General features: G+C 38.2%; 4 protein-coding genes across 8 annotated transcripts in view; 2 read left to right on the top strand and 2 right to left on the bottom strand.

Moving 5' to 3' along the window:
• The window catches only part of cc2d1b (coiled-coil and C2 domain containing 1B), an 18,876-nt gene extending 5,591 nt beyond the window's left edge, over positions 1-13,285 (bottom strand). Inside the window, 22 exon segments of the mRNA XM_032531834.1 lie at positions 516-567; positions 678-736; positions 1,097-1,170; positions 1,431-1,547; positions 2,068-2,092; positions 2,095-2,125; positions 3,758-3,883; positions 4,409-4,581; positions 5,164-5,293; positions 5,379-5,515; positions 5,745-5,817; positions 6,015-6,142; positions 7,021-7,098; positions 7,561-7,639; positions 8,431-8,549; positions 10,114-10,347; positions 10,564-10,588; positions 10,676-10,813; positions 11,308-11,427; positions 12,053-12,156; positions 12,527-12,671; positions 12,780-13,285. Of these exon segments, the coding sequence (XP_032387725.1) occupies positions 516-567; positions 678-736; positions 1,097-1,170; positions 1,431-1,547; positions 2,068-2,092; positions 2,095-2,125; positions 3,758-3,883; positions 4,409-4,581; positions 5,164-5,293; positions 5,379-5,515; positions 5,745-5,817; positions 6,015-6,142; positions 7,021-7,098; positions 7,561-7,639; positions 8,431-8,549; positions 10,114-10,347; positions 10,564-10,588; positions 10,676-10,813; positions 11,308-11,427; positions 12,053-12,156; positions 12,527-12,671; positions 12,780-12,842 (2,230 nt within the window). The 5' untranslated portion in view covers positions 12,843-13,285.
• Positions 1-19,880, bottom strand: part of LOC116699006 (poly(U)-specific endoribonuclease-C) — a 20,830-nt gene extending 950 nt beyond the window's left edge. Inside the window, exons 1-7 of one of the 2 annotated variants that reach the window (XM_032531361.1) lie at positions 19,615-19,880; positions 16,574-16,673; positions 16,283-16,394; positions 16,077-16,198; positions 15,426-15,538; positions 14,623-14,776; positions 14,215-14,502 (exon numbers count right to left, since the gene is read on the bottom strand). In XM_032531361.1, the coding sequence (XP_032387252.1) occupies positions 14,242-14,502; positions 14,623-14,776; positions 15,426-15,538; positions 16,077-16,198; positions 16,283-16,394; positions 16,574-16,673; positions 19,615-19,625 (873 nt within the window). In that variant the 5' untranslated portion in view covers positions 19,626-19,880 and the 3' untranslated portion in view covers positions 14,215-14,241. Of the gene's footprint in view, positions 1-13,910; positions 14,503-14,622; positions 14,777-15,425; positions 15,539-16,076; positions 16,199-16,282; positions 16,395-16,573; positions 16,674-19,614 lie in introns of those variants that run through there. The other variant, XM_032531360.1, reaches the window with a different exon arrangement.
• On the top strand, positions 9,330-27,529 carry LOC116699009 (transmembrane protein 14C). 4 transcript variants are annotated; one of them, XM_032531367.1, is made up of 5 exons: positions 9,330-9,339; positions 25,717-25,801; positions 26,589-26,690; positions 26,771-26,858; positions 27,201-27,529. In XM_032531367.1, exons 2-5 carry the CDS (start codon positions 25,726-25,728, stop codon positions 27,253-27,255), a joined length of 321 nt encoding a protein of 106 aa, XP_032387258.1. In that variant the 5' UTR covers positions 9,330-9,339; positions 25,717-25,725; the 3' UTR covers positions 27,256-27,529. The 4 variants fall into 4 exon arrangements, with proteins under 4 accessions (XP_032387258.1, XP_032387259.1, XP_032387256.1 ...); XM_032531368.1 differs by having other exon boundaries at positions 25,710-25,801; XM_032531365.1 differs by lacking the exon at positions 9,330-9,339 and adding an exon at positions 25,504-25,579 and having other exon boundaries at positions 25,710-25,801.
• Positions 20,722-25,251, top strand: pak1ip1 (PAK1 interacting protein 1). The gene is made up of 10 exons (XM_032531355.1): positions 20,722-21,068; positions 21,349-21,511; positions 22,804-22,924; positions 23,037-23,111; positions 23,192-23,244; positions 23,354-23,499; positions 24,038-24,135; positions 24,365-24,464; positions 24,653-24,782; positions 24,986-25,251. Exons 1-10 carry the CDS (start codon positions 20,991-20,993, stop codon positions 25,093-25,095), a joined length of 1,074 nt encoding a protein of 357 aa, XP_032387246.1. The 5' UTR covers positions 20,722-20,990; the 3' UTR covers positions 25,096-25,251.

The raw sequence follows: 27,529 nt of genomic DNA, 5'->3' as shown, positions 1-27,529 counted from the left end.
TATTGTGACCGTTACACCTTGTATGTCAAAACCTATTTGGCAATAAACAGTCTACATCGATTTATTTTGAAATAAAATCACTCATAGACACATAAATGTGTCAACTCAGAAAAATAATCACAGAAGTAACTTCAAGATATAAATAAGGATATTTACAATCATTGTAATAGTTCGTGGACTGACTCTGTTTAATCTGCACTCTTCCTAATCTGCACCGCAGCATCACGTTCACCAAGAGTTTTGTGTCCACACCTCTAGAGTAAAGTGAAACGTAAATAGGTTTGGATTGTTTAAATTTTAGACAAATTGAAGAGATGTTAAAAAGGATGGAAGATACTAACACATTTCTGTATTAACCATGCACTCTTACACTTACCCATTACTTCAGATCTGATACTGTACACACGGTTCATTTCTTTTGATTGTATCTAAGACTAGTACTGCTATAGAAACATGCTCATTGTTGATACAAATATATGACAAACTAATCTACAGCGATTTTGTTTATGTCTCACCTGGGGAGTTAGTGTTCTTGATGACAGCTGTTTTGTGTTTCTGCGGCTGCTCCTGGTGGCCAAAAAACAAAAAACAACACTTAACCGTCACCTGTTCAAATCCCCCCAGCAGCCTGTGGTTAAAAGTGACAAAGAAAACGATCTGTAGTTTGAGTCTTTTACCGTGCTGGGGTAAGGGAAGTCAAACTTGACGTATGCGTCCAGATCATTTGTTTGGATTCCTGAGAGACAAAGAGAAAGTATATCACAAAAACATCAACCAGTTTGTGCCTTTTTATTATTTTACATTTGTTACATTTTAAGTTTGATTGTTTAGTTTGTGGTTATTGGAAAAAGGACGTAATGACAAACACTTGAAGAGATTTTCAGTGGTACTTCAAACTGAGAACAAGACCAAATCCAACACACACAAAAAAAGATAGAAGAATAACAGCAAAGCAAGAAGCCCTAATTTGAAGGCTTCTTAAATTGAATTGAAGCTGTCAAACACCACTTTTTAATGTCTACAGAACCATTTCTTCCAGTAGTTGCAGACACTATGTGGACCTGCTGTCCTGCTAGATGAAGATGTTTGTTCTTACCACTCGGGGCAGGAAGATTTATCCCTTTGACAATGACAACCACCATGTCAGTGCTGCTCAGGTCTGGAAATATCCTGAAAGGGAATGAAAGACAGAGAGAGGTACAGTATATTCAATAATTAATCTAACTATGTGCGGGGGGGGGGGTACCAGTCAGATAATGAAATACTTTTCTGGTTTCTGACTTTGAGAGAGAGAGAGTAGCTCATATTCACAAATATTGATTGTACTTTCCTGGGATTGGAAATAACATAATAGAATTATTAATTTAGGTAGTTTTCCCGTTTAAATATACGTAGAACTGCAGTTAATCTTTTTTTTTTAAAGTGCCCACCTGACAGTGTGAAACGATCTCTCCTCAAAGTGATGTTTAGGAGGAGGAAGACTTCTCGACTGAGCCAGCTTCAGGACCTCCAGACTCTTCTTACAACTCTCCGCCATCTTCTCAAACCTGGAGCGCACGCACACACAAACAAATAAACAGGAGGAGGAAAGACCGTTTGTGAGACGTCAGCCAACACTACATGGTTGTTACTTTTATAACACGTTTTGTTTACTGTGTATTTCAATATTTGAATAATCAGAGGTTCAGTCAAATCAAATGTACAAGAAGAAACATTTGGGTTTTTTGATTGTTTGTCAGACAAAATAAACAATCTGATAAAATGATTTTGGGATTGGGTAGACTGGACAATGGTATAATTTAAAACTTATAATCCATTTAACCCAAATAGATAAACAGACTTATTGCTAATAGTTTGCTGCAGTACACACACACCACACACACCACACACACAACCACACCACACACACACACACACACACACACACACACAACACACACACACAACACCCACACACACACAACCCACACACACACACACACACCACACAACACACACACACACACACACACACACCACACACAACGTTCATTTGAAAAACTGTTGACAATGACACAAGAAACTTACTTTGTTGTTTCCGTGACGTTCCCAGATGTGTGAACTGCTTGGAGTGAGTCATACATTTCTAAAAAATAAATAAAAAATAAATAAAGAGCAACAGTAAGACAAGGAAAATATTTGTCTTTACAGCAAGAGCAAGAACCATGCAAAGAAACCAGACTGGGAAGTAACAAAACTAAATATCTTTTGGCATTTGAATTAATTTGGAAACTTATATAACAAATGCATCTGAGAGCTCAAATGTTGGATCCTGGAGCAATCGGAGTTCTGAACATAAATAAGTTAAGGTATTACTAAATATAATATAATTCATATCTTATTACTAGGAGGGACCCCAAACAGTCGAATATTCTAAGCATTGATCAAAGTAGCATGATCCAACTCTCAATCTCACAGTCGAATCTTCTCAGAAGCGTAAAGCCCCAGTTCGGACCAAAGAATCGCCACGAGACGAGTTGCAATGCGCCGGTCAGCCACCCTCTGAAACCTTGCCAGTTCATATTAATGCAACGAGACGGTGTATCAGCTTCATAGAAGCAAATCGTACTTCTTTCTAACTATGCTGCGGAGGAGGGTCTGTCTAGTCCACACAAAATTCTGGGATAGGAGAAAAACGTGCTCTTGTTTTTAGTGGCATTTCTTTAAAACAATCACAATCCTCATTGTCCTCACCGCTCAACACGCCCAAAACGCAACAACAACAGATTTGCCGCCCCTTGCGGCTGAGAGAAGCAGGCTTCCATTGAAAATGAATGACTTCCGGTGACTTTAAAAGCTCAAGTCGGTGGCGGTGTGAACACACGGTTAGTTGTACAACAGAGCACTCTGATTGGACAGATAGTCCAGCTAGCTGTTTGGATTCACCCTGCAGAGATCTGAGGAGAAGTTAACCTTAGTCCTCATAAATCAACCAGAGTTACAATTATTAAATTACAACACAAAGGAAGTGGAAGGAAGCGGACATCCGGTGTCTTTTCTGGCACCACTGGAGCAATCCTGGAAGTGGAATGTCGTCGATATAGACTACATTTCTAGTGATGAAACACCAAAAACAATGTTTTATTTCTCTGATTCATGGCTTTGTTGTAACGCTGCTTGCTCTCTTCAGTTACTCTCTAGCTCGCTCGACCACATTGACGTGCCTCCAAGCACTAGTTAAGCCTCCGTCTCAAACTCTGCCATTTCGACCAGTTGACAGTTAAAATAATAACAGTTAAAATAAAATGTATTTTTGATCATAATAATAACAACAATTATATAGTTTGAAGCTGACTTTACAAGCTGACTTTGCTATTGACTGTTAAAACAGGTGATGACCTTCAAACACAAGCCTCTGGCAATTTGACCAGCTGAGTCGCAGGCGACACCATCAGCTGACTGAGACGGGCTGATTGCTGAAACTTTTCCCTGCAATGTTCTAAAACGTTTCATCTTGTCGTGAATCTTTGGTCTGAACTGGGCTTTTATGAAACGAGGATCCTGCCATTTTGGCTCTATGGGGGTGCTCTATGTCTAATTTTACACAGAAATACCCATTTTCTCCCAATAAGTTAAGATACAGCCTAATAGGATGTAAATATCAACATATAGCAGTAAATGCAAATGTAAAAAGAAAGAAGCTTTTAATCAATCTTTTTAAAGTGTGTGAATAAATCCAAACGCTCCATGACCCCATGATCCGTGACTAATGGTTTACCTCGTACTGCTCTTTTAGGATCTTGGCCAGTTGTGTGTAAAGCTGCTCTGCTTTCTCGGAGATCTGCACGTCGCTGTGATGAACCAGGATAAAGTCGTCATCTTCGTCACCAGGGGGCGACGGCACCTACAGGTGACAGAACAGAGAGGCTCAGCCGCAGCACATCACACATAAAATGGGTGTATTTTGAGGAAAAGGAGCACTAATAATACCCTTATGAAGAAATAAAAACTGAGCAAATTGTAATCTAATTACTTTTACTTTTAAATTATGACGTGACATTTTAACAGAGTCACAACATTTTTAGCTGTCCTTAGACACTGATGGTCCCATTCTAGGAAATACCTTTAGGAGGCTCATGTTTAGAGGCTTATGTGAAGGTTTTTACTTATAACAAAGACTTACTTTAATAAGTGAATAACTACTCTAAGAAAATCATTGTCTATGTAATTTTCCCATTACACAACTTAACCAAAAACAACTAATTACTTCAGAGAAACAAGAACTACTTAAGACCAATTTCTACTCTGTGCCCCCTACTTCTATCCAAATCAATTTCCTCTTGCTGAATAAGGCATTTCTAACACCAAGCTGGGTTCGGGTGAATCATACTAAGGATTCAGTAGCAGAGTAAATCTCCCGTCTGCTCACTGTGCTGATGTCCACAGTCTTGCCGCAGCGTGCTGCCTCGATCATGGGCTCGAAGCCCTTGGCGGTGCGGAGGAAAATCTTGGCCTGCTCCATGTCGTTCTTCTGCTTTGCCTGCAGAGCTGCCTTCATGTACATCTTCTTCCTGCCCTCCAGAAACTCCAGCTGCTGACCTGCTGTAGTATGAAGAAAGACAGAAAGTTAACTGATTGTAAACAATTAGATGTGGTTTTCAGTGGGGATAAATACATCCAGATAAGATCATTTGCAGCATGGCTGACGGAGGAAGGTGGAAGGACCAGTATGTGAAAGAGTTGTTTTTGTTCTTGTCTGGATGGTATCTGTTACATTATAAGTATAAGGGCTAATGATAAAAAAAACGAATGATTATTTTCATTAACAATTTATCTGGCAATTTCAATTTGCTTGTTTTTGTACAACAAGCAAAAACAGTAAAAACATTAGATATTCAATTTACTGTAACATCGTCATCTTTGAGAAGCTGGAACCAGAGAATACTAGATTTTTTGGCTTAAAAAAATATGACTGGAATTATTAATCAATTTAATCATAATAGTTGCCATTTAATTCTCGCTCAACTAAAGGATTAAATGACTAATGCAACTCTAATAAGTATCGTTATTTATGTCCATTTCTCATTTTAATTTCTATCATGTTGGTGGAAAATATCTTCTGCTTCAAAAGAGGCTGCACTGTGTCTGGTGTTTTGGAGAACAGGTTTTCTTTTGGGGACTGACCTGTTGGTGAGAGTCCTTCCCTGGCAGCTGTTCTGTCAGGTGAAGCTGACGGAGTTCTTTTCCGTTCTTGCCCTGCAGTGGAGAAATCTAACATGGGCTTCTTTGGCTCTTCTGGAACAGCAGGCTTAGACTACAACAAAACATAAAACACTGGATCAACAATTTATCAACAAAAACCAAATCAAAAAAATGATAATGTGCTGATGATAGCCCACCTCCTTCTCCTCATCTTCTTCTTCTTCATCTGCTATTTGGGAAGCATCGTTGGAGGCAAGCTTATTGGCTGCCTCCAGAGCAGCAACGAATCCCTGCTCCGATCCTGACACCTTCTGGCCCGGGATTGGAGGAAAACCTGAAAGATAAAAGCAAATTCATCACTTTGACTAGCATCACAGTTCTTAAACACTAGATGTTTGTACAAGAAGTACAAAAACATGTCTCTGACTGAGGCACAGCTTTGATAGTGATACAGTACACAGTAACACCCCAGAAACATGATTCCAATCCAATTTTACAGTGCTAAAATGTGACCTGAAAATTACACTGCCAGCTCAACAACATTAATGAAAAAAGAAACTCACCAGGGGGAACCGGTAGCTCCTCAAAGTCAACTGCTTTTCCTGCTTTGTGAGCTCGGATGGCACTCTGGTATTGCTGCAGGAGGAGAGATGATAAATATGTTTTTACAACGCTGCTGTAACAGGGTAAAATGAAGGACGATTTGTTGCTGGAAAGTGCTAGAAGTCCAGTGTTTTTAGGAATAGTGACTAACATTTAGAAAAAGATTAAGCTTGGCAGTAGAGTTCTGTAAAGGTAAATACAGACATCAGGAGGAGAGTCTTTCCTTGTACCTTGGCTATACGGTCATGCATTCGGGCCTTGCGGTCGTCTCCCCCAGCTTTTGCCTGATTGGACGCCTCCACATACTTGGCTCTTCTCTGCTCGAGAGCCTCCAGCACGTCTTTGGGAGCCGCTGGGGCTGATGGGAAAGCAGTAGACAACAATGTTTACATAGTTTGTCAATGTGTTTTTTTTGTTTTGAGATGTTTCCTCAAAGCTAAAGACACGCTGTTGGGCTGTACTTAAGGACATCAGGGCTTTAAGCTAAATGCTAACATGGTGATGTTAGCAGGTATAACATTTCCCATGTACACCATCATGGTTTGGCATTTTAGGATGCCAACATTTGCTTATTATTAATAAACACAACATACAGCTGAGGCTGATGTGAATGTTAATAGTTTTGCAAGAATTTAGTCATTTAGTCATTGCTGAAACTGCGGTGCCTCAAGGAGCAGTAACCCACGAACACCCTGGTGGACACCGGTGGTCAGGGAAGCCGACCGACTGAAGTAGGAGTCTTTCCGGGATATGTTATCCCAGAGGCAGCTGCAAGGTACCGACGGGCCCGAAGGGCTGCAGCCTCTGCCGTGACAGATGCATAGCAGTGGGTGTAGGAGAAGTTCAGAGAAGACATGGAGAAGGACTTTCGGTCGGCACCGAGGTTCTTCTGGAAAACCGTTTGCCTTTTGTCATCCAGTTTTCCATTTTACTTTTACACTGATCCATGGCTTCAGTGACATGCAGCATATGTTTGACTGTGTTATTTCTATTCACCCATCAGCCATGTAATATTCAGGTGAATGTATTGTTGTTTTTATTCCAAATAGTTTCTGTAAGCATGCTTATACATAACAATGCTGTGCACAACACAAGCAGTGTGTGTTCTTTTCTATTTAAAGTCATATCTAATGTGAAGTGAAATAAGGGGGAAACAACTGCATGACTGGTCAAAAATAAATGTAAGCCACAGCAACAATTCAAGCACATACAGTTACAAATGTAGATGATTATTACCTGGAGCTTCTGTAACCAGTTGGGGGACTTCTATGTTTTGCCCAGAGGACAGTTCTTTCACTGGAGCAGAGCCTCCTCCTGTACCTATAACACAAGGTAAACGGAAACATACGGGAGAAGATACACCAGGTTAACTAAACATTGCAGATATTTATTGTTTCCTAAACATGTTGCTTATGTTGTTATTACGGATTGATCATAATTCACCTGCAAATTACAATTTTTCTTGTAATAATTTATTTCTAATCACTTCACATCAGTGTTTTATATAGTTTTTGTTTTATTATCTTAGTATTACTTAAAGTATCATAGAAGCAAAATCAGGATGTCTCTTGAAATCATCTCAAAACCCATTTGTTGTTCTTTTTTTATTTCATTGTTAATGTGTGTTTAGCACTTATATTTCCTCCTTTAACTGTCATTCCTCCTGTATATCACATTGGAGCTTCTGTTTTTTTTTTTTTTTTTTAAAGGTGTATGAATGAAGTTGGCTTGGTTGTGTTTTATACACTTCTTTCACATAACACCAGTGTTCCTCACCCTGTCCTGGAGATGGAGGAAGGCCACTCAGGTCGACCGCTTGTCCTTTCTCCAACGCCTCAATCACCGCATCGAACCTCTGCACCAAAACATACAAAACCAAACTCTGTCAGACATAATGATGGTCTTTGTCTACTTCCAAATTGTTGGCATGTTTCAAATACTTGGAAGGGAAATCCTGCAGCCAGAATATGCAGCAACAGGCTCATACAACAGACTGCACAAATAGTGATGTGTAACTGTATTTTAGCAATTTAACTTTACACATTGAAATAAAAAGATTTCTGACACATTAAAACTTCTTAACTGGTTCAGTTTCAAAACTGATGTCTGATAAAAATATTAACTTTAGCAATAATCCTGCAAAGCATCAGGTTAAAAAACAAAAGCAGCTACTGCTACATTCCTACAGCAGAAACTTGCTCTGCTTAGGTTTTATAAGGTGTGTGTGTGTATATATATATATATATATATATATATATTTTTTTTTTTTATTACAATATAATATATATATATATTATTTATTTAATCTTCAATCACTAAGATTTGCATATATTTGTTGCATGTATACTTTTTATAAAAAGCATTTAAACTCATTTATACAGCACAAAATAAATAGATGTGCATTTTTTAATTTTGAAATTTCAAAAACAAAAAAAGGACAAGGAGATTATCTACTGGTCATCTATTAAGCACATTACCCCCACAGAGTAATTCCCTGACACCATGCTATTTACTAAGAATAAAATGCTAGCTCACAACAGAGAAATCCTGTTTTAGGCTATTCCTATTTTAGGATAAACATTTCTGTACAGAAGACACGACCTTCCCTTTCAACAAATCCATTAGGGTTGTGGTCTCTTTACTCACCTTGCTGGTCTTAAAGTAAAGCGTAGCTTGCTCAGTATCTCCCTGCTTCTTGGCTCTCAGTGCTGCCATCTTGTATTCTTTCTGCCTCTCCAAAAGCAACGTCTTGGTTGCCTTGTTCACTGCGGATTCACGAGGACAGAATAGCAGAACATTTACCACAATGAAAGCATTCATTCATCCCATATTGAGAGGCTGACAGCATATAAGTACACTCTGTGGAAAGTGTGCGGGACAGAATGGAAAAACAAAGTTAAAGTATTAAAATAAACTTAACTTGTGGATTATTTAAACTAATGCACCAATATTTAACCAAGTGGTCTCATCGGAAAACCTCGGTAAACATCAACACACCTTTTGATACCTTGTTTCAGTCTTGGAAAAGGAATCAAAACACTATTTAAGACACCAAATGTCACAGTTAACTAATCCACAATGCACAATTTTGGCCATCTTTAAAGTGTTTTTGTATTTTTTTAAATTATTGTTTAAAAAAGAGACTGTAAATTTTTGGGAATTTTTAAAAAAGGGCAGGGGGAGGGATCTGAATTATTCACTGACAGGGCCCGTGTGTTTAAATCAGTAATTTTGTTCTAATTTTTTCCGAATAAAGGAGTGCCCCCAAAGGGTCGTTTGGGGCCACTTTTATTTATATCATGTGACAAGTTGGGAGGGTCTTTTGGACAAATACCATTTTTTTGTGATGATATGGTTTTACCTTTGCAAAAAAATTTAGTGCTTGTGTTTTTAATTACAAAACGTTTAAAAAAGTCAGAAAATGTTTTACAATGGATCTTACTCTGAAGAAATAAGAGAAGTTTATGTTTTCTCAAAAGCAAAGAGCAACTGCACAAATCCAATGTCCCCTTTAAGGGGGGGAAAATTTTAAGAGTTTAAAACTTTAAATATCAGGTTTTTAATTGAGACAGTCTTAGTTTTTAAAGGAATGTTTTTAACAATGGGTTTTTAAATGAGACTGAAATTGGCTTTTATTTTGAAATAGGCTATGTTTTCTTTTGAGCAAAAGGAAACTTGTAGCGCAACATTTACACCCATTTTGGATTATGGGACCTCATTTATATGAATGCCCCAACCAAGTATTGAAATACTGGACTCTGTTTATCATGCCGCATTGAGGTTTTATCACAAACTGTAAGCCTCGCACCACCCACTGTGAACTTTACACACGTGTGGGTGGCCAGGTGGAGAACCGTAGACTCAATCTTGGGGTTATGTTCATTTATAAGGGTTTTCTGCGTCTGCCCCCTCATATCTGTGTGAGTTATTAAAACCAAAAGCGGATTAGACTGTATTCTTTACGCTCACAAGATTACTGCTATGTCTGTACCAAGTGTCCGCACAGAAGTTGGTAAGGTGGCATTTCACTATTCTGCCCCACAACGTGGAACAATTTACAAAAGTTCTGGAATTGAAGGAGGGGTTTTGAAATTGGTCGGGTTTAAACTATTGCTCAAAGGTTTGGAATTAAATCATGGTCTGTAAATGTTTTAAATAGTTTAGGAAATTGTTATGAAATTGTCTGTAATGTATGGAATTGTGTTGTGATCTGTGCCGCTGTCTTGGCAGGACCCTTGAAAAAGAGATTAGTAATCTCAATGGGATATTCCTGGTTAAATAAAGGTTAAATAAAAAAAAAAAAAAAAATAAAATAAAAAAAACACGGACCATCTGTCAGACTGGTCTGAGGCCCGGTTGCAGTTTCCCCGTCTGTCCTGTGGAGAGGTAAAGTGCTCAAGGCAGCGGCTGGCGGGGGACGACTCCTCCTCACGGGGGGTGAGAATTTGGGCAACCGGGGCGTCGCATGTGGCCTCCGCCCCCTCTGATTGAAAGGGGTGGGTTTGGGGGCGAGGGTTTCAGGGGGGCGGTCAGGGGAACGCAGGGTGAGGGGAGAACTCGAAGCTCCCGGGGGAAAGAGAGGATCTCGCCTCGTTCACAGGCTCCCTTTTTTTAAAAGCAGCAAAATGTTCCAGGTCTGTAGGGAGCAAAATTAAAAATCAATCTTTAATCCCCTAATGAAGAAAGCAATGCAGTCCTGTAATTCCCGGCACAAAAATAATATTTTTAAACAAGAAAAAAAGTAAAAATCTAAAATAGAGAACAGATTGAAAAACTGACAGCATGATGTCTTCTTATAGAAGAACTGGTGTAAAAAATGAATCCAAAAAAATTTTTGTTTCTCGAATCTGTAGTTTTTGATGGATATTTCGTCTTTGGCGTATTTAAGCACCTCAGGCCCCGACGTATCTCGGCTTGGAGGTATCCCTGCAGTTTTTGGTTTTTTAAGGCCGTTTGTACATGTAAAAATTTTCTCCCCAGGGGGGGGGTTGGAGGCTCCGGAGCTGCTGAAAAGCCTTACTTCCTGCTGCTTTAACCAAAACAACAGGCAGGTACTGTAAATTATTATCTGAAAAATCTGGTTTGTTAGGTCGAGAAATTACTCAGAACTGTGTGTTGAGAAAGTATTGCCAAATATAAAAAATAGGAGGGAATTGCTTTCTACACATCTATGTCTCATCTTTATTTACATGTTAAAAAAATCTAAGCACACAACTTTTCAGTGCATTTTCAGTAGAGTGAAATACAGGTGGGATAAGTATCAGGAAATGTAATGACTCACCAGAAAGAGTGGAAAATTGATGTCAAGTGAATCTATTCTACCAGTGACGTTAAGAAGGATACAACTATTGTATTGAGATACAGATGTAAAAATATGAAAAATCAGAGGTGATTTAAGAACAAAATAAGCAGCTAATTTGTAAACCAGCATAAGGCAGAAGGATAAATGTGTCTGCCCATTCCGGTTACCGGCAACTGCTAAAATGTTGACACAAGGCTGGCAGTGAGCTACGTGTTTTGTACCTGCGTCAGTGGGGACTTTGGTTTTTCAGCTTGAGAAGATTCAGCAGCGACGAAGGATGTGGGAGAAACAGTTACAGCATCCTCAGCTTCCCCCTCACCCACCACTTCCTGTAGCTCTGCCTGATGGGGTAAAATACAGCAACGGATCAACAGCCAACTTTGATTTGGATTTCAGAAAGTGCAGAATGTGAGACAACTTTTCCATTTGGTAAAACATGCAGTTCTTTGAGAAATGAAAATTATGCCAACCAAAATGTGCAGATGTAATGAAGGTCCAACAAATCAATAAATCCCTGGCTAAAAAGATGCAACGTATTAAGATAAGTCTATATTTGTTACAGAACTGACACAAATCTTCTTTGACTGTGGGTGTTGCAGCAAAAAGTAGCTCTGTTTCACATTTTTACAACACAGGGTCCTGTGTTATTTCAAACCATTAAGTACTATACTTGTGTATCAACCATTTAATTAATGTAAAACTTGACATCACAGGCTCCCAATGAGTGGGTAAAGGCAACATGACTTTTAAACCATGTGGTAGATGGCCAAGAGGCCCACAAGGAATACGGTTTTCATTTTGATGTCTCTTGCTGTTTGTTGGACGACTGCATTTGGTTTGTACAGCTACTTGAATTAATGTCAGTGTAAAATGTGTCTGGTAAATGGACTACTTTGTCCAGCTTCTTTAAATTCAAGCAGCCACAACCGGGCATAAAATCAGAGATAAATGTACAGCAACACCAACCAGTAGATCTTCATCGTCCTCCAGGTTACTGTCATCTTCATCCTCATCCTCATCCCTCATACACTCGTCGGCCATTCTTGCGATGTCTTCCATGGGCAGGGGGCCTACAACACAAACATGATGTCATGTATCCAACTGGGTTTGTATTTGAGATCATCAACACATATTACATGGTAATGTAGTAATAATATAAATGTCAATAGTGTCTATATACGTATCTATTGTCTATCTACCAATACAATCTATCAGATGGTAATGACATGTTTTTTTAACAGTAACTGTCCTGCCCAGAACAATTCTTAGTGGTGATTGTTAAATAAACAACTTTGAGGGAAGCTTTCATTATCAGATTTTTTATACTCTTAAATACCAATATAGGTATTAAAAATCCAGTATCGGTCAGGCTGTAGTACTGACACCAGGCATGGGCACAACACAGCTTCACATACAAGTAATAAGCTGCACTGCACTCACTTTTCCCCTTCTGCTTGGCTCTTCCCCCAGCAGCAGCTCTATTTCCAGTGATAGCAGCAAGTTCAGCCTCTAAGTCCGGGTCGTCCAGATTCCCTTCCATACCCATCATCATCTCCTCAGGGTCCAGGTCTACAAACAAACCCATCTGAAACCAGGAAGTAAGAGATTGACATCACCCTTTGACTGCTGCTCACGAGAAAACGTAACAATAAACATCTTTGCTCGCAGCATTCATCAGTGTAGTGGTTGATACCTGCTTGGCTGCAGCGGCGCCCTGGCCTCTCGGCTGCGGAGCTCTCTTCTTTTTACCAAACATGTTGTTGTTGTTGTTGTTGTTGTGGCTTGTTGTTTAACAAGCCCCTAAGCGACACTCCAGCGATTCAAACTACAAACACATTACAATAATCTCACATTATAGAATATTTCCTGTCGTGTAATGTCATCGGTCTGCTCGCACTAGTTATAAAGTCATGTGTGGTTGTCAGGTGGCTCCAAACGGACAACGAGCTGTTCACTGACGCTTATGTTAGCCGAGCGGCTAGCTGTTAGCAAGCTAGCTAACCATGTTTGTCGCCTCAAACTTAAAAAGTTTGTTCATGAGAAAGAAGACGACTGTTAGTGTCACTGTAAGCAAACACTTGGTAGAGTTGTATCCAGCTTTGAAAGCGTGAGAGATTTTACCTGCTCGTTTAACACTTCATCAGGTAGTTCTCAGTTTCAGTTCTGTGGTTTGACATGGTAATAGGGCTTCTGAATACGCATGCGCAAAGTGAGGGAGCGTCCGAGGATCATTTTAAAGGTGCAGCCGTGTGCAGCCTTCACTCCCAGTGAATTGAATTGAATTCAATCCAAAAATAAATCCGTTAAGTAAGGAAGAAATATGTCTAACGGTGTAATGACTTCCATCGTTCTGGTTTTAACTTTTACAGTCATCTCACGATTCAAGTTTTATTATCATCTGCATAGGAAACACAAGTATATACAATAACATTTCAATCCTGTACCATAAGTTTGAAAAAAAATACAAAAATGTGTAATTTTTATATGATAATATTTTACAGAATTACTGTGGGAGGTTGTAGGCAACTGTACTGAAAGCTCAGTACAATGAGCACAAATAAAAAAAATCCAAAATTTATATTTCATCAGCAGGATATCATTTTTCTACTAGTTGGATTTGTTTTATAGCTGCAGAAAAAAACCTAAAACATTAAGACTTCTCAGAAAAGAAAACGCATTATGACAATACATTTTGTGTAATCAGAAATAATACGTTGAATGAAATTGACATATGGTAAAACATACCATCTTTATATCTAGACAGACTAAATCTGGGGGAACTATCAGGCCTAATTTAACAAACAGGAGATTGCTAACAACATTGTAGACAAAGGAACTTTTGTTTACTCTATAATAGTATATAAAATATAAGACAGATACATGATTATAAAAACCTATATTCTTTCCATGATATCAATCCAGATCAGGTAATTTAGGCTAAAAACTTTGTTCACTATAGACAGTTTAAGCCTGACATTTATTGCAAAGATTGCAGCGCTGTGGAGATAGGTCCGGCAATGCGAGACTGCTGCAAAGAGAACCTGATCCAGATTTGTGTTAAGGTTATAGTGCATGGGAATAAAAACCAAAGTTCAATATAAATTGTTAAAAATGTAAATGTTTACATAACAGCTGACTGCTCAGGTGGAGTGATATTACAGATCCCTGTGGTTGCTGCTGAGCAGTGTGGGGTAGGATGTGCCGATGGATCCCTTGTGCCGATAGACAACCAGCTCCAGCACATACTCGTCCACTTTCACCACCACAGACGTCTTCTTCTCAGTCGACATGAGAAAGATGATGGTGAAGAGAGCCACCTCAAACTCTGGACTGACACCAATAAAGGAGCCACCAATCGGCTTCACCAGGCCTTTCCAACTGAACTGCAGGTTCAGGACGTGGTCATCTTCATCAGGCTGTAAAACAATGATAGTAAAAACTGTTCTCATAGATTTATCTGTTGTTCAGTAACAGCACTGATTGTTGTAGCTATAGAGTTTTTGTTCAGTATTTTCATATTGTAGAACTTGTCTTACTGTATCTTTGCTGTCTCTTGCTTTGTAGCCTTTGTAGTCAATATGGTTGTGTTTTTCCTGCAGGTAGAACTGGATCCAGTTGTGAAGACCCATAATCTCCCGATCAAACTTGGTTTCTCCCACAAACACATGTTCAAATCCACAGGAATCCTCACTATAATGAAAAACAATAATGTTTGAAGATAGGTTTATTAAGTCCTACGTATGGCCTTATTCATCTTGTGATCAGATCTGTTTTGATATTTTCTCTTATCTACCTTCTTTGAATGGCTGCCTAGATAAATTATGAAAACACTTTAAGGTAACGTACATTCTTGACCCTTGGAAATAATAGTGTGACTAAAAAAAAGTTTAATCTCAATTTACTTACTACCTTCTGACGGATTAAAACTTAATTAACTGCTGCAGACCGTAAGATGTGGTTAAAAGCTCCAGCAATGCTAGTAAGTGTTTATTTTTTTGTCAAAGATTTATTTTTCTTTGAATATATTTATACATTTTTTTCTCAGTCTAATAACAGGATTACCACATGCAGTAATTGTAATTTAACTATTACTTAAAAAGAATACACTAAGTGTTGTAGCATTGTATTTATTCATGTATATATTTTTACATTCCTTAATGATTTTTGAGAAAGATATTTATCTGTCTCAATGCTTGCAAATTCAGCTGCAGAAAACAGTAACGGCTGACTTCCACAAGTTTTTTGTGTGGAGGATTAAACCTGTGCCATCTCTGCTGTCCTCTAGGATCGTCTCTTTCTACATTACAGTAGCTCCCCTTGCTATTATTTTGAAACTCACCTTCCACTCCTGTCTCGGTGGTAGAGGCGAAACCAGATGTCATACAACTGTTTCTTGAACTGTCCAGGGTCTGACTGCGACAGCCCCTTCCTGACCAGATACTTGTGAGCACACTATAAAGAAAAAACAAACAGCATAATGACACATATACATACATACATACATATAAAAAAATAAGAGAGAGAGAGAGAGATAGTTCAGTACAGTGCAGAAAACTCCAGAACAGCTCCTAAACTGATTTTGTTTTGAGGTTGCTTTCTTAACCAGTAATACCTTTGTAAAGTTTTACAAAAACAATAAAATGCATAAAAGGAAAATCCTAAAATAAGGATGCAAAGTGCATGTATAACTAAAAGAAAATAAGTACAATCATAATTTTATCCTACACAATAGTTAAAATGAAAAGTTACAGTATGTTATTTTTATATTGTAGTAATATACAGTTGAACTCATTCTACCAATCTAGAATATTGAAGGTAAACGGTTTTTTGCAGTCTGTGGCTGATATTACGATTGAATATTCAGTTTATTTCAACTTTCATTCAGTGTTTCCTCTAAGATATTTCTTGTTGTGAAGGGTTGTGTAGGAGTTTCGATGGTGGTGATAGATGTGTTAAAGAGATGACTCTTTCTCTCTCACAGCCACTGCACCTTCATGACATCGGTCTCCATCATAGAATCAATAAAGAGCTTGTTCTCTTTATGCTCCTCCGACGTCACTGTCTCCGATACACCTGTGGACACCTCATAGTTGTCCAGCAAGTTTATGAAATCTGCAGAAAAAAAAACATGCTTGTTAAAAAAATGTAGGTAGTAGCAAAAGTATAAGAAGTGTAATGGAAAAAAGTTAAACTTACGTAAATATGTATTGATACTCTTGAGTTTGTCTTCATTGACATATGTGAAGAGCGGAGCACTGGCCTTATCTCTGGCGTAGCTACTGCCCTGAGCCACGTAACCTGCCCTTCCCTGAGCAAAACACACAGAAATACACAGACAGACAACAGCATGTAAATGCAATAGACAAGAAAACTGACTGCATGGGGTGTGCATGGATTGTGTGTGTGTGTGTGTGTGTGTGTGTGTGTGTGTATCTCTGAGTGTTTTGCATTGCAGAGAAGCTCTGAAGGCAGACTTGTGTTACTGACCTGGAGGGAAATGATGTAATCAGTCCCCGGCCTGAGACGGTTAGTATCCAGGCGCCAGAGTTGGTTGAGCACATCGGTGAGCTCCTTGTTGGCCTGTTGCCTGTTAAAATGCAAATAAAACAAATGCAGTGAATTAAGTATTATATAGAATTAGATTATTTCCGACACTGAAACATACATTTTGAAACCTGCTTAAACTAATAAAAACTTTTTTTTTATTTTATCCTTTACTGACCAACATGTTTTTTCCCCCAATAGTAGGCTTTTATAAACTTACACATTCAAACATTCCCAACCAGTTAGGTTTAAAAGGAGGTAATTAGTTTTACCACCAATGATTAAACAAACCAAATAGTGCCATTTTGGTCACCTACTTTATCATGATACGCTTTTATGAGAATATGCTGCTTGATTTTTTAATTTAGATAAATCTAACAGGAAATTGCTGTAATATACCAAACCCTTACATAACTCACTCATAATATGGCTCAGTAGATATAGAGTATACTACAGTATCTTTAAGGCTAATAGGAAGCACTAAGAAGTTACTAATTCAAGCAAATACAGCTACAATTCAAAAACAGTGTTTGAAGACGCCCTCTTGTCTAATCAAGAAAAAAAATAAGTTGAATTGTGCTGAATATTGTACACGTTAAGGGTCAACTTACACATTGACTATTTTGTTCATGTTTTCCATTTAAGTATGCCTATTTTAACAGGCTTGAGTACGTCAGCCTCAAAACTTAGCTAACTGAACCAAACTTATGTCATGTCATCTACAAATACTTGAATTTGTTTTTGCTACAGTATAGAGCTAGAATTGTTTCTTTATTACATGCGAGAGAAAAAAAAGTTTGAGAGAAAAAGTTCTCACACTGATAACAAAAACAAAATCTCTCTCAAAATACTTTTATTAAAGTCTCAAATAAAAAATTTTTTGCCATCAGTAAGGGGGAAAAAAAATTCTTGTATTCCACACTGAATATCAGCCAGCTTGTGTTGCTAAAAGCTAATATACTTCCTGCATGGCCACAGATACATAATCAACCAGAGAAATTTTATTTTCTTTACAAACTTTGCGTTATTATTGGTTTTCTGTGAATTAATTCACAATTATTCATTAAGGCAGTAAGGGGTTTGCAATTAGCTACAGTTTTATTCAACCCTATGTAATTTGAGTTTTTTTTAAACTGCACCCAATAATGCACTTTATGACAGATACTGTATATTATTGTAATTTTGTGTTAGGATTATTAAGACATTTCAAGATATTTAATATATCAACACAGGGAATAAAGTATATTTTTAACAAATACATTTTATATAGGCTTACTACAATGTTTGTATATATGGGAAGCACTAATATGGAGCTAGAATTGTTTCTTTATTACATGCAAGAAAAAAAAAAGATGTGAGAGAAAATGTTATCACACTGACAGCAAAAACATTTTATGAGAGAAAAAAAAAAATTGAGCGAAAAAGTTTTCTTACCAATAGTAAAAAAAATCTCTCAAAATACTTTTTTAAACTCTCAAATATATGTATTTTTGTATTTTCTAGCGATGTTCCCACGCTGGCCGAGCCCCACTGACGGAGGTCCGTCTGCGGCTGCAGGACCTGGAGCTCAGCGCCTGTGTTTCAGTGTGACTGTTAAAAATGTTTAGATATTTAAAAAGGTATTTATTCAGAAGTGGGCTGGATGCTAGTTATCCATCTATGGCGGTGACATTGGTGTTATGATTTAGATGGACTCCCGAGACAAGACGGTGCTCACCCAACAGGCCAATAGGAACGTGCGCGTGACACTATTTTCACATCAAGAGAAAAATCCTGTTTAGAGTATGTATATGTTAGTGTGTATATTTTTTGTTTTGGTTGTTTTGTGTGTAAGCACAGTGTGAGCAACAATGCTCCAAAGAAAAATTCCTTGTATGTGTCCTCATACCTGGCGAATAAAGCTGATTCTGATTCTAAAACTTAGGTTTTGAGAGCGAGAAGAAAAACGTTTTGAGAGAAAACACTTTTTTTGGGAGATTTTTTTTGAAAGTTTAAAAAAAGTGTTTTGAGAGAGATTTGTTTTGCTATTGGTTGGAAAACTTTTTCCTCATAAAATGTTTTTGCTATCAGTGTTATAACTTTTTCTGGCAAACTTTTTTTTCTCTAAGATCTTTTTTTTCCCTTGCATGTAATAAAGAAACAATACTACATATCCAATACTCCATACTACAGCAGCTGGAGACCTTCTGTTGTTTTTGGGGTTTTGTTTCTGGTCTTGCAGTTCTCTTTTGTTAGACAACACAATGCCAGCAGAAAAAACAAAAAACAGACCAGTCGAGAAAACCTTGACTCCATTAAAGAGCCCAGCTCTATCATTAAGTTACAACTGTAACATGAGATAGAACAAAAAAAAAAAGGTTTTATTGTTCCACTAACATTTGGCCAAATATGATTCAGGGTATCTGCTCAATCTCATCCATTTGAAGTATCTCATAACTGCCACACCCTTCCGGCCATTTTACCAGAGAAGATGTTTGATACATTGGAGAAAAAAATGTGAGTAAGACCGGAAGGATACAGACACCTCTCTCTTCTTAAATTAGATGTGCGTATCACAAGGGAGAACAGCAACACACTTCATTGCAGCAGAGGGTATTTCTATTCAAGCCCTGTTCTGTTTGTTTGTTGTATAATTTAACCCACTAATCACTACCAGACTCTAGAAATCCACTGTACAAACCTGTAATCTGCACTGAGAAAAGCTGTTGGTCTAAACCAAAAGGACATTTGTGTTTTACAAACAAAACCTACAAACCTTTACATAACCACCGAGAAGACCCCTGGGAAATATCCTGTTACAGTTTGGCTGAAGTTTACATGAAATATTTCTATTTTAAATGGAAACAACGTAAAGCGGTCGAAAGTTGGCTGAAAATGTCACTAATCAGCTAAAGAAATATGCACATACAGGAACTGAAGAGAACAAATTAAAAGATAAGTTATTGTGATGTGTCTCTGTTCTCCAATTGTCACCAGAAACTTACCCCTTTGCCATGATTTCGTTCAGTGGAAAATGTTACTCTCTGACTTGTTATCCTCTCAGAGGTGCTATTTCATTCGGACTGTTATCGGAGTCAATCATGACGTTACCAAAAGAACCAGCCAATAACAAGACCCGAAGACGCCCACGCCCCTCCCTCTATCATTAGAAGGGCGGATCCCTCTCCATGGTAAAGGCGCAGAGCATGGATGACCAGAGATCAGACAGAGAGACGACTCAGACAAATCGGGAGTAGTTTCCTGTATCTGCGTCAAGAGGGGTTCGCCACTGGACGTTACTTTAGCACACACACACACACACACACACACACAAACACGAGAGAAAACATACTCAAAAACACACGTTTTCCACTCAGTTCTGACCATTCAACCGGACCTGGTAAACACAAAATAACACACATGATGACAGGACAGAGCTTGGGGGATGGGATACACAAAATATCAGTTAAAAAACGGCCTGATATTTTGGGTACCCCCTTTTGCTAGAAAACAGCAGACCTAAGTTATTTCAGGTTGATTATTGTGACCTGGTAAACACACAAAATAACACACATGATGATAGGACAGAGCTTTTGCATGTTAGGGGATGGGTTTCACAAAATATCAGGTGAAAAACAGCCTGATATTTTGAGTACCTCCTATGTAACTCATATAGTAGACAGGTGAAAAAAGTGGTTAATGGAAAAGCCATATTAAACTTAATTAAATTAAAACAGAAATCACGTAAGAGGGGCAGGGAGGATATGTAGGATTATCAGTCGGCCCGACTAATCCACAATATTAAACGACGCTACAATTCACACGTCGATTAAATGTAACAGACAAATACACGTATTTATGTAGATAAGTGAAATCCATGTTACTATGGAAAACCCTGTCGAGTCTTCCACGTCGCTATTTGTTCCATTTAAGAGGTAAATTAAAAGTGCAGCAGTTAAACAATTCGAAGGGCAGCAGAAACTCCGCTCAATGTGCATGCGCGCTCCCGCGGCCAGGCCATCCTGGCGGGGATAAGGACATTGGCACGACACCAGTGCAGTCTCAAACGCAAACGTATTCACAACGCTTGCTTTTATTTTGAAATCCACTACCAGATGGAAGGAAGATGACTTTTGCGCAAGCGCAGCAGCCGCACACGTTGTTTTGATATGGTTGTCGCAAAATAGCTAATAGATATTCATGTTTAAACAGCTTTACCACGCTGTTTACGCTGTTTATTGTCTCAGTGTTACACATGAAGGTTTCTGATACGACTGGAGTAGCTGTAATTAGCTGTTGGTCAAACGGGACGACAGAGAAAGCTGACGTTTAATGAAAGCTAACCTTTCTAGCTTAGCACTCTGTAGCGACAAGTGGCAGCATGGCAGCTGTACTGGAGCTGATTGCTGGGAGCTACGAGCAGGTCACTTTTGGTTACCGAGTGAATACTGATGCAGAAGTAAGTCTGTCCTATTTTTGTAAGTTTTGTAACGTGATATTAGTTAATGCCCCGATTGGTCTGCGTTTTTCTGCTGTCACTTGCAAACTAAACAGTCAATGGGACATGTGTGTAACTTTGACCACGATCTAATGTTCTTAGTCGGGTGATGAATAGTGTAACCTGTTTTAACTCACTGACGCTGCCAGGAACCTAGATAATATCTATTTTCTCCGTGTTTCAGTACTTACGTTCATTCAAAGAGTTAATTAATTCTCAGTCGTTTTTGTTCGTCATGCAGGAGTGGACCGTCAATGCGAACTTCACACATCACGCGCACACAGCGTCCATATCAGCTGCGGCAGCCAGTGAGAGGTTTGTTGTCACAGGAAGCAAAGATGAGACCATACAGCTGTACGACATGAAGAAGAGGACCGAACACGGAGCTTTACTGCATCATGATGGTGAGTATCATTATGTACACTGACCAATTCTGCAATGTAGACCAAGATGTCTGTGAGCCTGTGGTAAAGTTCATCTCAAGGCATTTAACCTTCTACATGAAAATACCAAGGAGGCCACAGAGACTGATGATATATGGATGGTGTTTTGTGAAATCTTTAGAGAGGATCGCGGGGTGGTCGGCTGCAAGCAAATAAGCACTAAAAACACTGTTTTCCGCTAAGATAATTTCCCTTTATCCCCCACGGAATCCCGTACAGATGTGAGCAACAACCTCACACTATCAATAATCAACAACACTGTAAAGTACACTCTCCTTTACAGACAAACACTCAGAGGCCGTACCTGCTAGAATATATATATATATATATATCTTTATTCCCCACAGTATACAGCACAGCAAACAGCATGCACAAGCAGATATGCACTCAGTACGTGATGCAGAGTAAACTCTACTCCAAAGCTCTTACCTTGACACAGGACTGGAGAGATGGTTAGAAAGGACATGGACAAAGACAATTCTATTTTAATTTCTTGTGAAAACCAAAAAAAATGAAATCCACACAAAATTTTACTTTATTTGACAACATAAAGGAAATTTAGAGATCTTGAGAAAACTGCTGCACTGCTGGCAATTTCTTTTTTGATAGTTATTTTGTGGTCGTTGCTTGTTTTAAAATCACAATCTCGCTGCCATTATTTCATGGCAGGTTCTCCTGACTGCATTCCTCATTCGTGATAGGCCATAGGTATTGTAGCTAAACTGCTTTTGCCTCATGATTTGTAGTTTGAAAGACCGTTGGGGCCTGATTTACAGCGCATTTATCCAGACAGCTTAATGGACTTTATTCATTTTATTTACTGTGGAACAAGGAGAATAAAATATCATTGGAGACCTTGTTTACTTTTTACTGTTTGTCAAACTGTAAAGAAATTAAAGACACTAGCTTTGTGGTAGGGGTGTACAAAAAAATTGATTCAAGCTCTACCGATTCAAAATTGATTAATAGAATTCCAAAAATCAATTTATATTACTATTATATATAATTTTATTTTTTTTGGTTTTTGTAATGGTGTTTATACTATTAGATGGTAAAGGTATCTACATGTACATACTCTGAATCGGGTTTTTTTTAAATTGAGAATTGTTTTTGAATCAAATCAATTTTGATTTAAATCAATTTTGAATCAAATTGTGAGTCTAAAAATCGATATCAAATAGTGACATTTTCTGAATTATGAACCCCTACTTTGCAGTCTGCACACCTGACCCAAACTTCTCTGTATTGCACAGGCACCATCACCTGCCTGGAGTTTTATGGGGCATCTCATTTACTGAGCGGAGGAGAGGATGGACTTATATGTGTGTGGAGCACAAAGAAGTGGGAGTGTCTGAAATCCATCAAAGCTCACCAGTAAGCACGCAGAGAGAGAGATGCTGCAGAAGCACTGAGATGGTTGCGTTTGCGGTATTGTTGTATTTTGTTGGAGTTAAATTAATTTGCTTAATCCTCTTGTTTTGCTCAGTGGCCATGTCACATCGCTGTCTGTCCATCCGTCTGGGAAACTTGCTCTTTCAGTTGGGACAGATAAGACTCTCAGGTAAAATTTAGTCCACAAGGCAGCTATTCATGTAACAGGAAATTAAAAAATGACTGTTTTGATCTTTTTTATGATTTTAGAACATGGAATTTAATTAACGGAAGATCGGCCTTCATCAAAAACATAAAACAGAGTAAGCCTCCTTATGGACTCTGATGTTAAGAACTGATCAAGTTATTTTAGCAATATTAGTATGTTTAAAATGACTTCAACCTTTTTTTTGTTCCCTGCACTTTTAACAGATGCACACATTGTAAGATGGTCTCCAGATGGGGACAAATATGTGGCTGTGGTGAATGACAAGGTGAACACTTACGACCTGGAGACAGCCTCTGTGACAGGAACAATCACAAACCCCAAGAGGATATCATCTGTTAAGTTCCTAAATGTAAGTTCCTTGACTACAGGTGCTCCTCATGTTGCTTAAATTGCCTCCTCGACGACTCCACCTGCCTCCCTTCCTTATGGGAAATCATGGGAGCAGAGAGGAACCGAGGAAATGTGTTTTAGAGGGACGAGACGTCCTTTCCTCTGAAGTGTCACATGAATTCGTCAGCTGTATGGGTTGAGTTAGCAACAGCTTTCAGCTGCACGGCTTCCAGGTAGGATGCTCTTGTGTATCGTCGCTCATGGCTCCTCGTGATCCCTCTTCGATGCTTGGTCCTCGGGGCAAGAATAAAGAGCTTTGAGACTGCTTTCACCGAGGAGGGACAGAACAACATCCGGTTCAGCCGAGGACTGAGGAGTCAGAGAACTATCAAATAAGCAAAAGTGTCAGGAAACTGTCACTTAAAGTGACATTTGAATGTGATATAGAGATTGTTGTGGTTGAGATGATTTGTATCTCCTATTGCCTCAAGATATGACAATAATAAGCAACATAAGAATAAGTTTAAATAGATGTTGTAATCCTGCTTGCTTTTTAGAACTCCATCCTGGCCGTCGCAGGAGACGATGAAGTTGTGAGGTTTTGTGACCTGGGAAAAGAAAAATGGGTGTGTGAGTTTAAGGCTCATGAAACCAGGTAAATTCAGAGTGTTTTATAGGTCACAGATTTACCACCATGTACTGCATATCTGAAAGTCATTAGGTGCAGGTGTTTGTATGTATTTAAAGTAAAGGCTTTGTAAAATAAAATGCTAAAAAAAAACACAAATTGAAACTTATATCAAAATATCTTCATATTGGAGACAAGTGTTTATTTTACATCTCATGTCATATTGGTAAAAACCTACATCCTTCTGTAATTTCAGAGTGAAAGCGGTTGACAGTTTCATGATGGAGGACTACTGCGTGCTGGTGACTGCTTCAAATGACGGATTCATCAAAATGTGGAAACTCAACTTAAAAAAGGCATGTCTTTAGTGTTATTTATAAACATTTGAGTGTATATATATTCAGATAAATGTCAGACATACAAAAGCATTCTGTTACAAGACTGATGAAAGTTTTATACCAAGAAAATCTGTTTGGCAAAAATAAAAATTGTCATAAATGACGAGCAGCTGTTGATCTAGCAATGTACTCCTGTTGTCCAACAGGAGCTGGAGTCTCCCACTCTTCTTGGAGAAGTGAACACAACGGCCAGACTGACGTGCCTTGCTGTGTGGAAACCTTCATCAGTTCAGCAGACCGCTGAGGAACCAGCAGCTGAGGCAACAACCTCAGAAGGTACCGTAGTTGTCCTGCAAACACGGACGTTTCTCCATTTCATCATCAAGTTATGAAAAAGATTTGAGCTTTAGGTATTAGAATACTGAAGTTGGGGAATTGGGTATTTTTTGAGTATCCATGTTAATATAAATACACTGTAGGTTGTTCAGCTTTCTCCCACCAAAATCTAAATAAATAAATCTGTTTGCTTCTGTCTACAGAACTCGCACAGGAGCTTTCAAAGACAAAAAGAGTCCGAATTGTAGCAGAAGAAGTCGTTCTAGAAGACGAGAGTAAACCCAAAAAGAAGAAAAAGGACAGTGGAAAATAAAATGTAAAACAAATAAATCTGTTTTGTTATAGATCGACTTATGTCTGGACTTATTTGGTCACATATGCATGTGCTGTTTGTGGTTGCCATAGGGAGGTCATAAAGTACAGCTCTTAAGAACAGAGTTTGTAAATATGACACACATGAAAAGAAGAAGAAAAAGTGAAAATGAAACAACGGAAAATGAGATGGGCAAAAATACAAACGTTTTATAATCAGTTTATTGCTTGTTATTGTGTCAAACCTTTATTCATGGTTACCACTGGAAGGTGGTAGGCCTACCACAGATACTGAATGTATGGGTTGAAGGATATACTTGCCGTCTGTGGCAAGATAGTCACGAGTCAATTTTGAGACACCACTTTCGTAATAATCAACAATCTTCACATGCTTTTATTTTGTTGAATTACATCGGAAGTGACATCATCGGAACGTTAACATTCGGAAGTTTCCAGGTTCCTAACCGGTGCTTTCATAAATCCAGGTAAGTACGTTTAGTGTGATATTTAATTATAAAAAAAGAATTGGCATCATGTTGGTCGCCATTGTTAAGGGTTTGAAATGTTGATACGTTGTGGTAAAGTGTTGGTAATTCCTCATCTACAAACTGATAGACTGCAGCCCGCTGGCATGGCTGTGGACTGGCTTGGGTTCAGCTATGCTGCTCTGGTGTCAGCAGGAGGAATCATGGGCTACGTGAAAGCAGGTAATAGAAACACAGCAATAGAACTAGTGGTGGAGGAAGTATTCAGATCTCTTTATATACAGTGTATGAGTCAGATCCTTAGGTAACCGTAAAATTACTAATACCACTGTATAAAAAAATTCTCTGTTTACTCTGTAAGTAAAAGGCCTGCATTGAAAATATTTAGTAAACATATGTAACGTTAGGTTATAATCAGGAAATTGTACTTAAGTATTAAAAGTATCCTAAGTAAGGCCGTAAAATGTACCCCTGACTGATCTTTTAGATATTTTGATTATTGTTACTCACACATTAACATGACATGACAAATAAAACTGTAATTAATGCAAAAGCAGGACTTTTACTGCTGTAACGTTTGTTGGTTGAGGTTGAGCTAATTCATAGGACTGCGATAATGATTATTTTTATTATGGATTCATCTAATGATTATTGTCTTGTTTTATCAATTGATTGTTTGGCTGTTATAGTGCCAATAGTCTAGAATTCAAAATTATTGAAAAATAATAATTACAATGTAAAGGAGCAAATCTTCAGATTTATGGAGCTGAAACTATGACAACAATGACAGTTATCAAAATAGTAATTGCAACAAATCCTACCTTCTTGAAAGGTCTAATGTTCAGATTTTGTTGAAACTTTTTCAAATGAATCTTTGTGGTAATGTAGGAGGTTTAAGTCGTTGCGTAATGTTGAGAGATGCCTTTAAAATATAAATTAGTTGGACAATTTCATGAAATGTAATCAAGTGTTGATTTCAAAATAAAACCTTACTGTGTTTCTTCCACAGGCAGCGGTGCCTCCCTGGCTGCAGGGCTCTTGTTTGGCCTGCTGGCTGCCGTCGGTGCTTATTTGGCATCTCAAAATTCCAAGAATGTCTGGCTTTTACTAGGTAAGCAAGTTAAGGTTGTTAAACGGGGACAGTCCAGCTGCAGCTTTCACAAACACATGGCAACAACTGTTTCCCCGCAGGCACCTCGGGAACTCTGGCTGTGGTGATGGGACTGAGATTTCTGAACTCATGGAAGTTCATGCCAGCTGGTTTAATGACTTTAGCAAGGTAGTAGACAATTCTTTCTTATCAGATTTTACTTTCCCTCGGACTGTTTCTGGTATAATCATTTAGTAACAGAATCCGCTTTAATGGCCGAGGAAGTGTGAACGCATACAAGAAATCTGACTCCGGCTCATTGTTGCTTTTAAAGTACATAAACAGAAATAGACATATAGCTAGAAACAAGGAGAATAAAGCAGAGCAAGGTAAACATAAACAACATTTACAATATTCTGCACCATGTGGACTGTAGACATTTGCTTTCGTCAACCTGAGACAAACAGAAATGAACACATTTACTTTTCTGTCCTTTATTTACCATATACTGATATAAACATTTTTTTTCAGTGGACTAATGCTGGTCAAAATCATCACTGGAATGCAGAAGAAACCACATAAATGAAAAAAAATGGAAATATCTAAATATACCTTTTCTGTGTGTAAACATTTTTGACAGTAAAAAATTATAAATCTAATTTCTGCTCCCATAAACTCTTCTTTCACAAACATTTCCTTGATGTGGCTTTCTAATACAGTCTGCTTCTGTATAAAAAAAGTGATATAAATATTTTTAGAGGAAAAGGTACAAAAAATAAAGTACATTTACAGTTAGGTGATGTTAGCTTGTAAATGTATCTGCTGCTGTAAAACAATACATTTACCCACTTTGATAAAGA

Source organism: Etheostoma spectabile, chromosome 12, assembly GCF_008692095.1.
Source record: "Etheostoma spectabile isolate EspeVRDwgs_2016 chromosome 12, UIUC_Espe_1.0, whole genome shotgun sequence".
In the NCBI taxonomy this organism is placed as follows: domain Eukaryota; kingdom Metazoa; phylum Chordata; class Actinopteri; order Perciformes; family Percidae; genus Etheostoma; species Etheostoma spectabile.
Note: the sequence above shows the minus strand (reverse complement) of the source record. Positions and strands in the feature narration are given on the sequence as shown.

Excerpts from the sequence above, each read along its gene's own strand:
- LOC116699009 (XM_032531367.1), top strand. The coding sequence starts at position 25,726 with ATGGCTGTGGACTGGCTTGGGTTCAGCTATGCTGCTCTGGTGTCAGCA. Across the intron at positions 26,691-26,770 it reads GAATGTCTGGCTTTTACTAG|GCACCTCGGGAACTCTGGCT; the intron begins GTAAGCAAGTTA and ends GTTTCCCCGCAG. Across the intron at positions 26,859-27,200 it reads GGTTTAATGACTTTAGCAAG|TGGACTAATGCTGGTCAAAA; the intron begins GTAGTAGACAAT and ends ATTTTTTTTCAG.
- pak1ip1 (XM_032531355.1), top strand. The coding sequence starts at position 20,991 with ATGGCAGCTGTACTGGAGCTGATTGCTGGGAGCTACGAGCAGGTCACT. Across the intron at positions 21,512-22,803 it reads AGCTTTACTGCATCATGATG|GCACCATCACCTGCCTGGAG; the intron begins GTGAGTATCATT and ends TGTATTGCACAG. Across the intron at positions 23,245-23,353 it reads CATCAAAAACATAAAACAGA|ATGCACACATTGTAAGATGG; the intron begins GTAAGCCTCCTT and ends CACTTTTAACAG.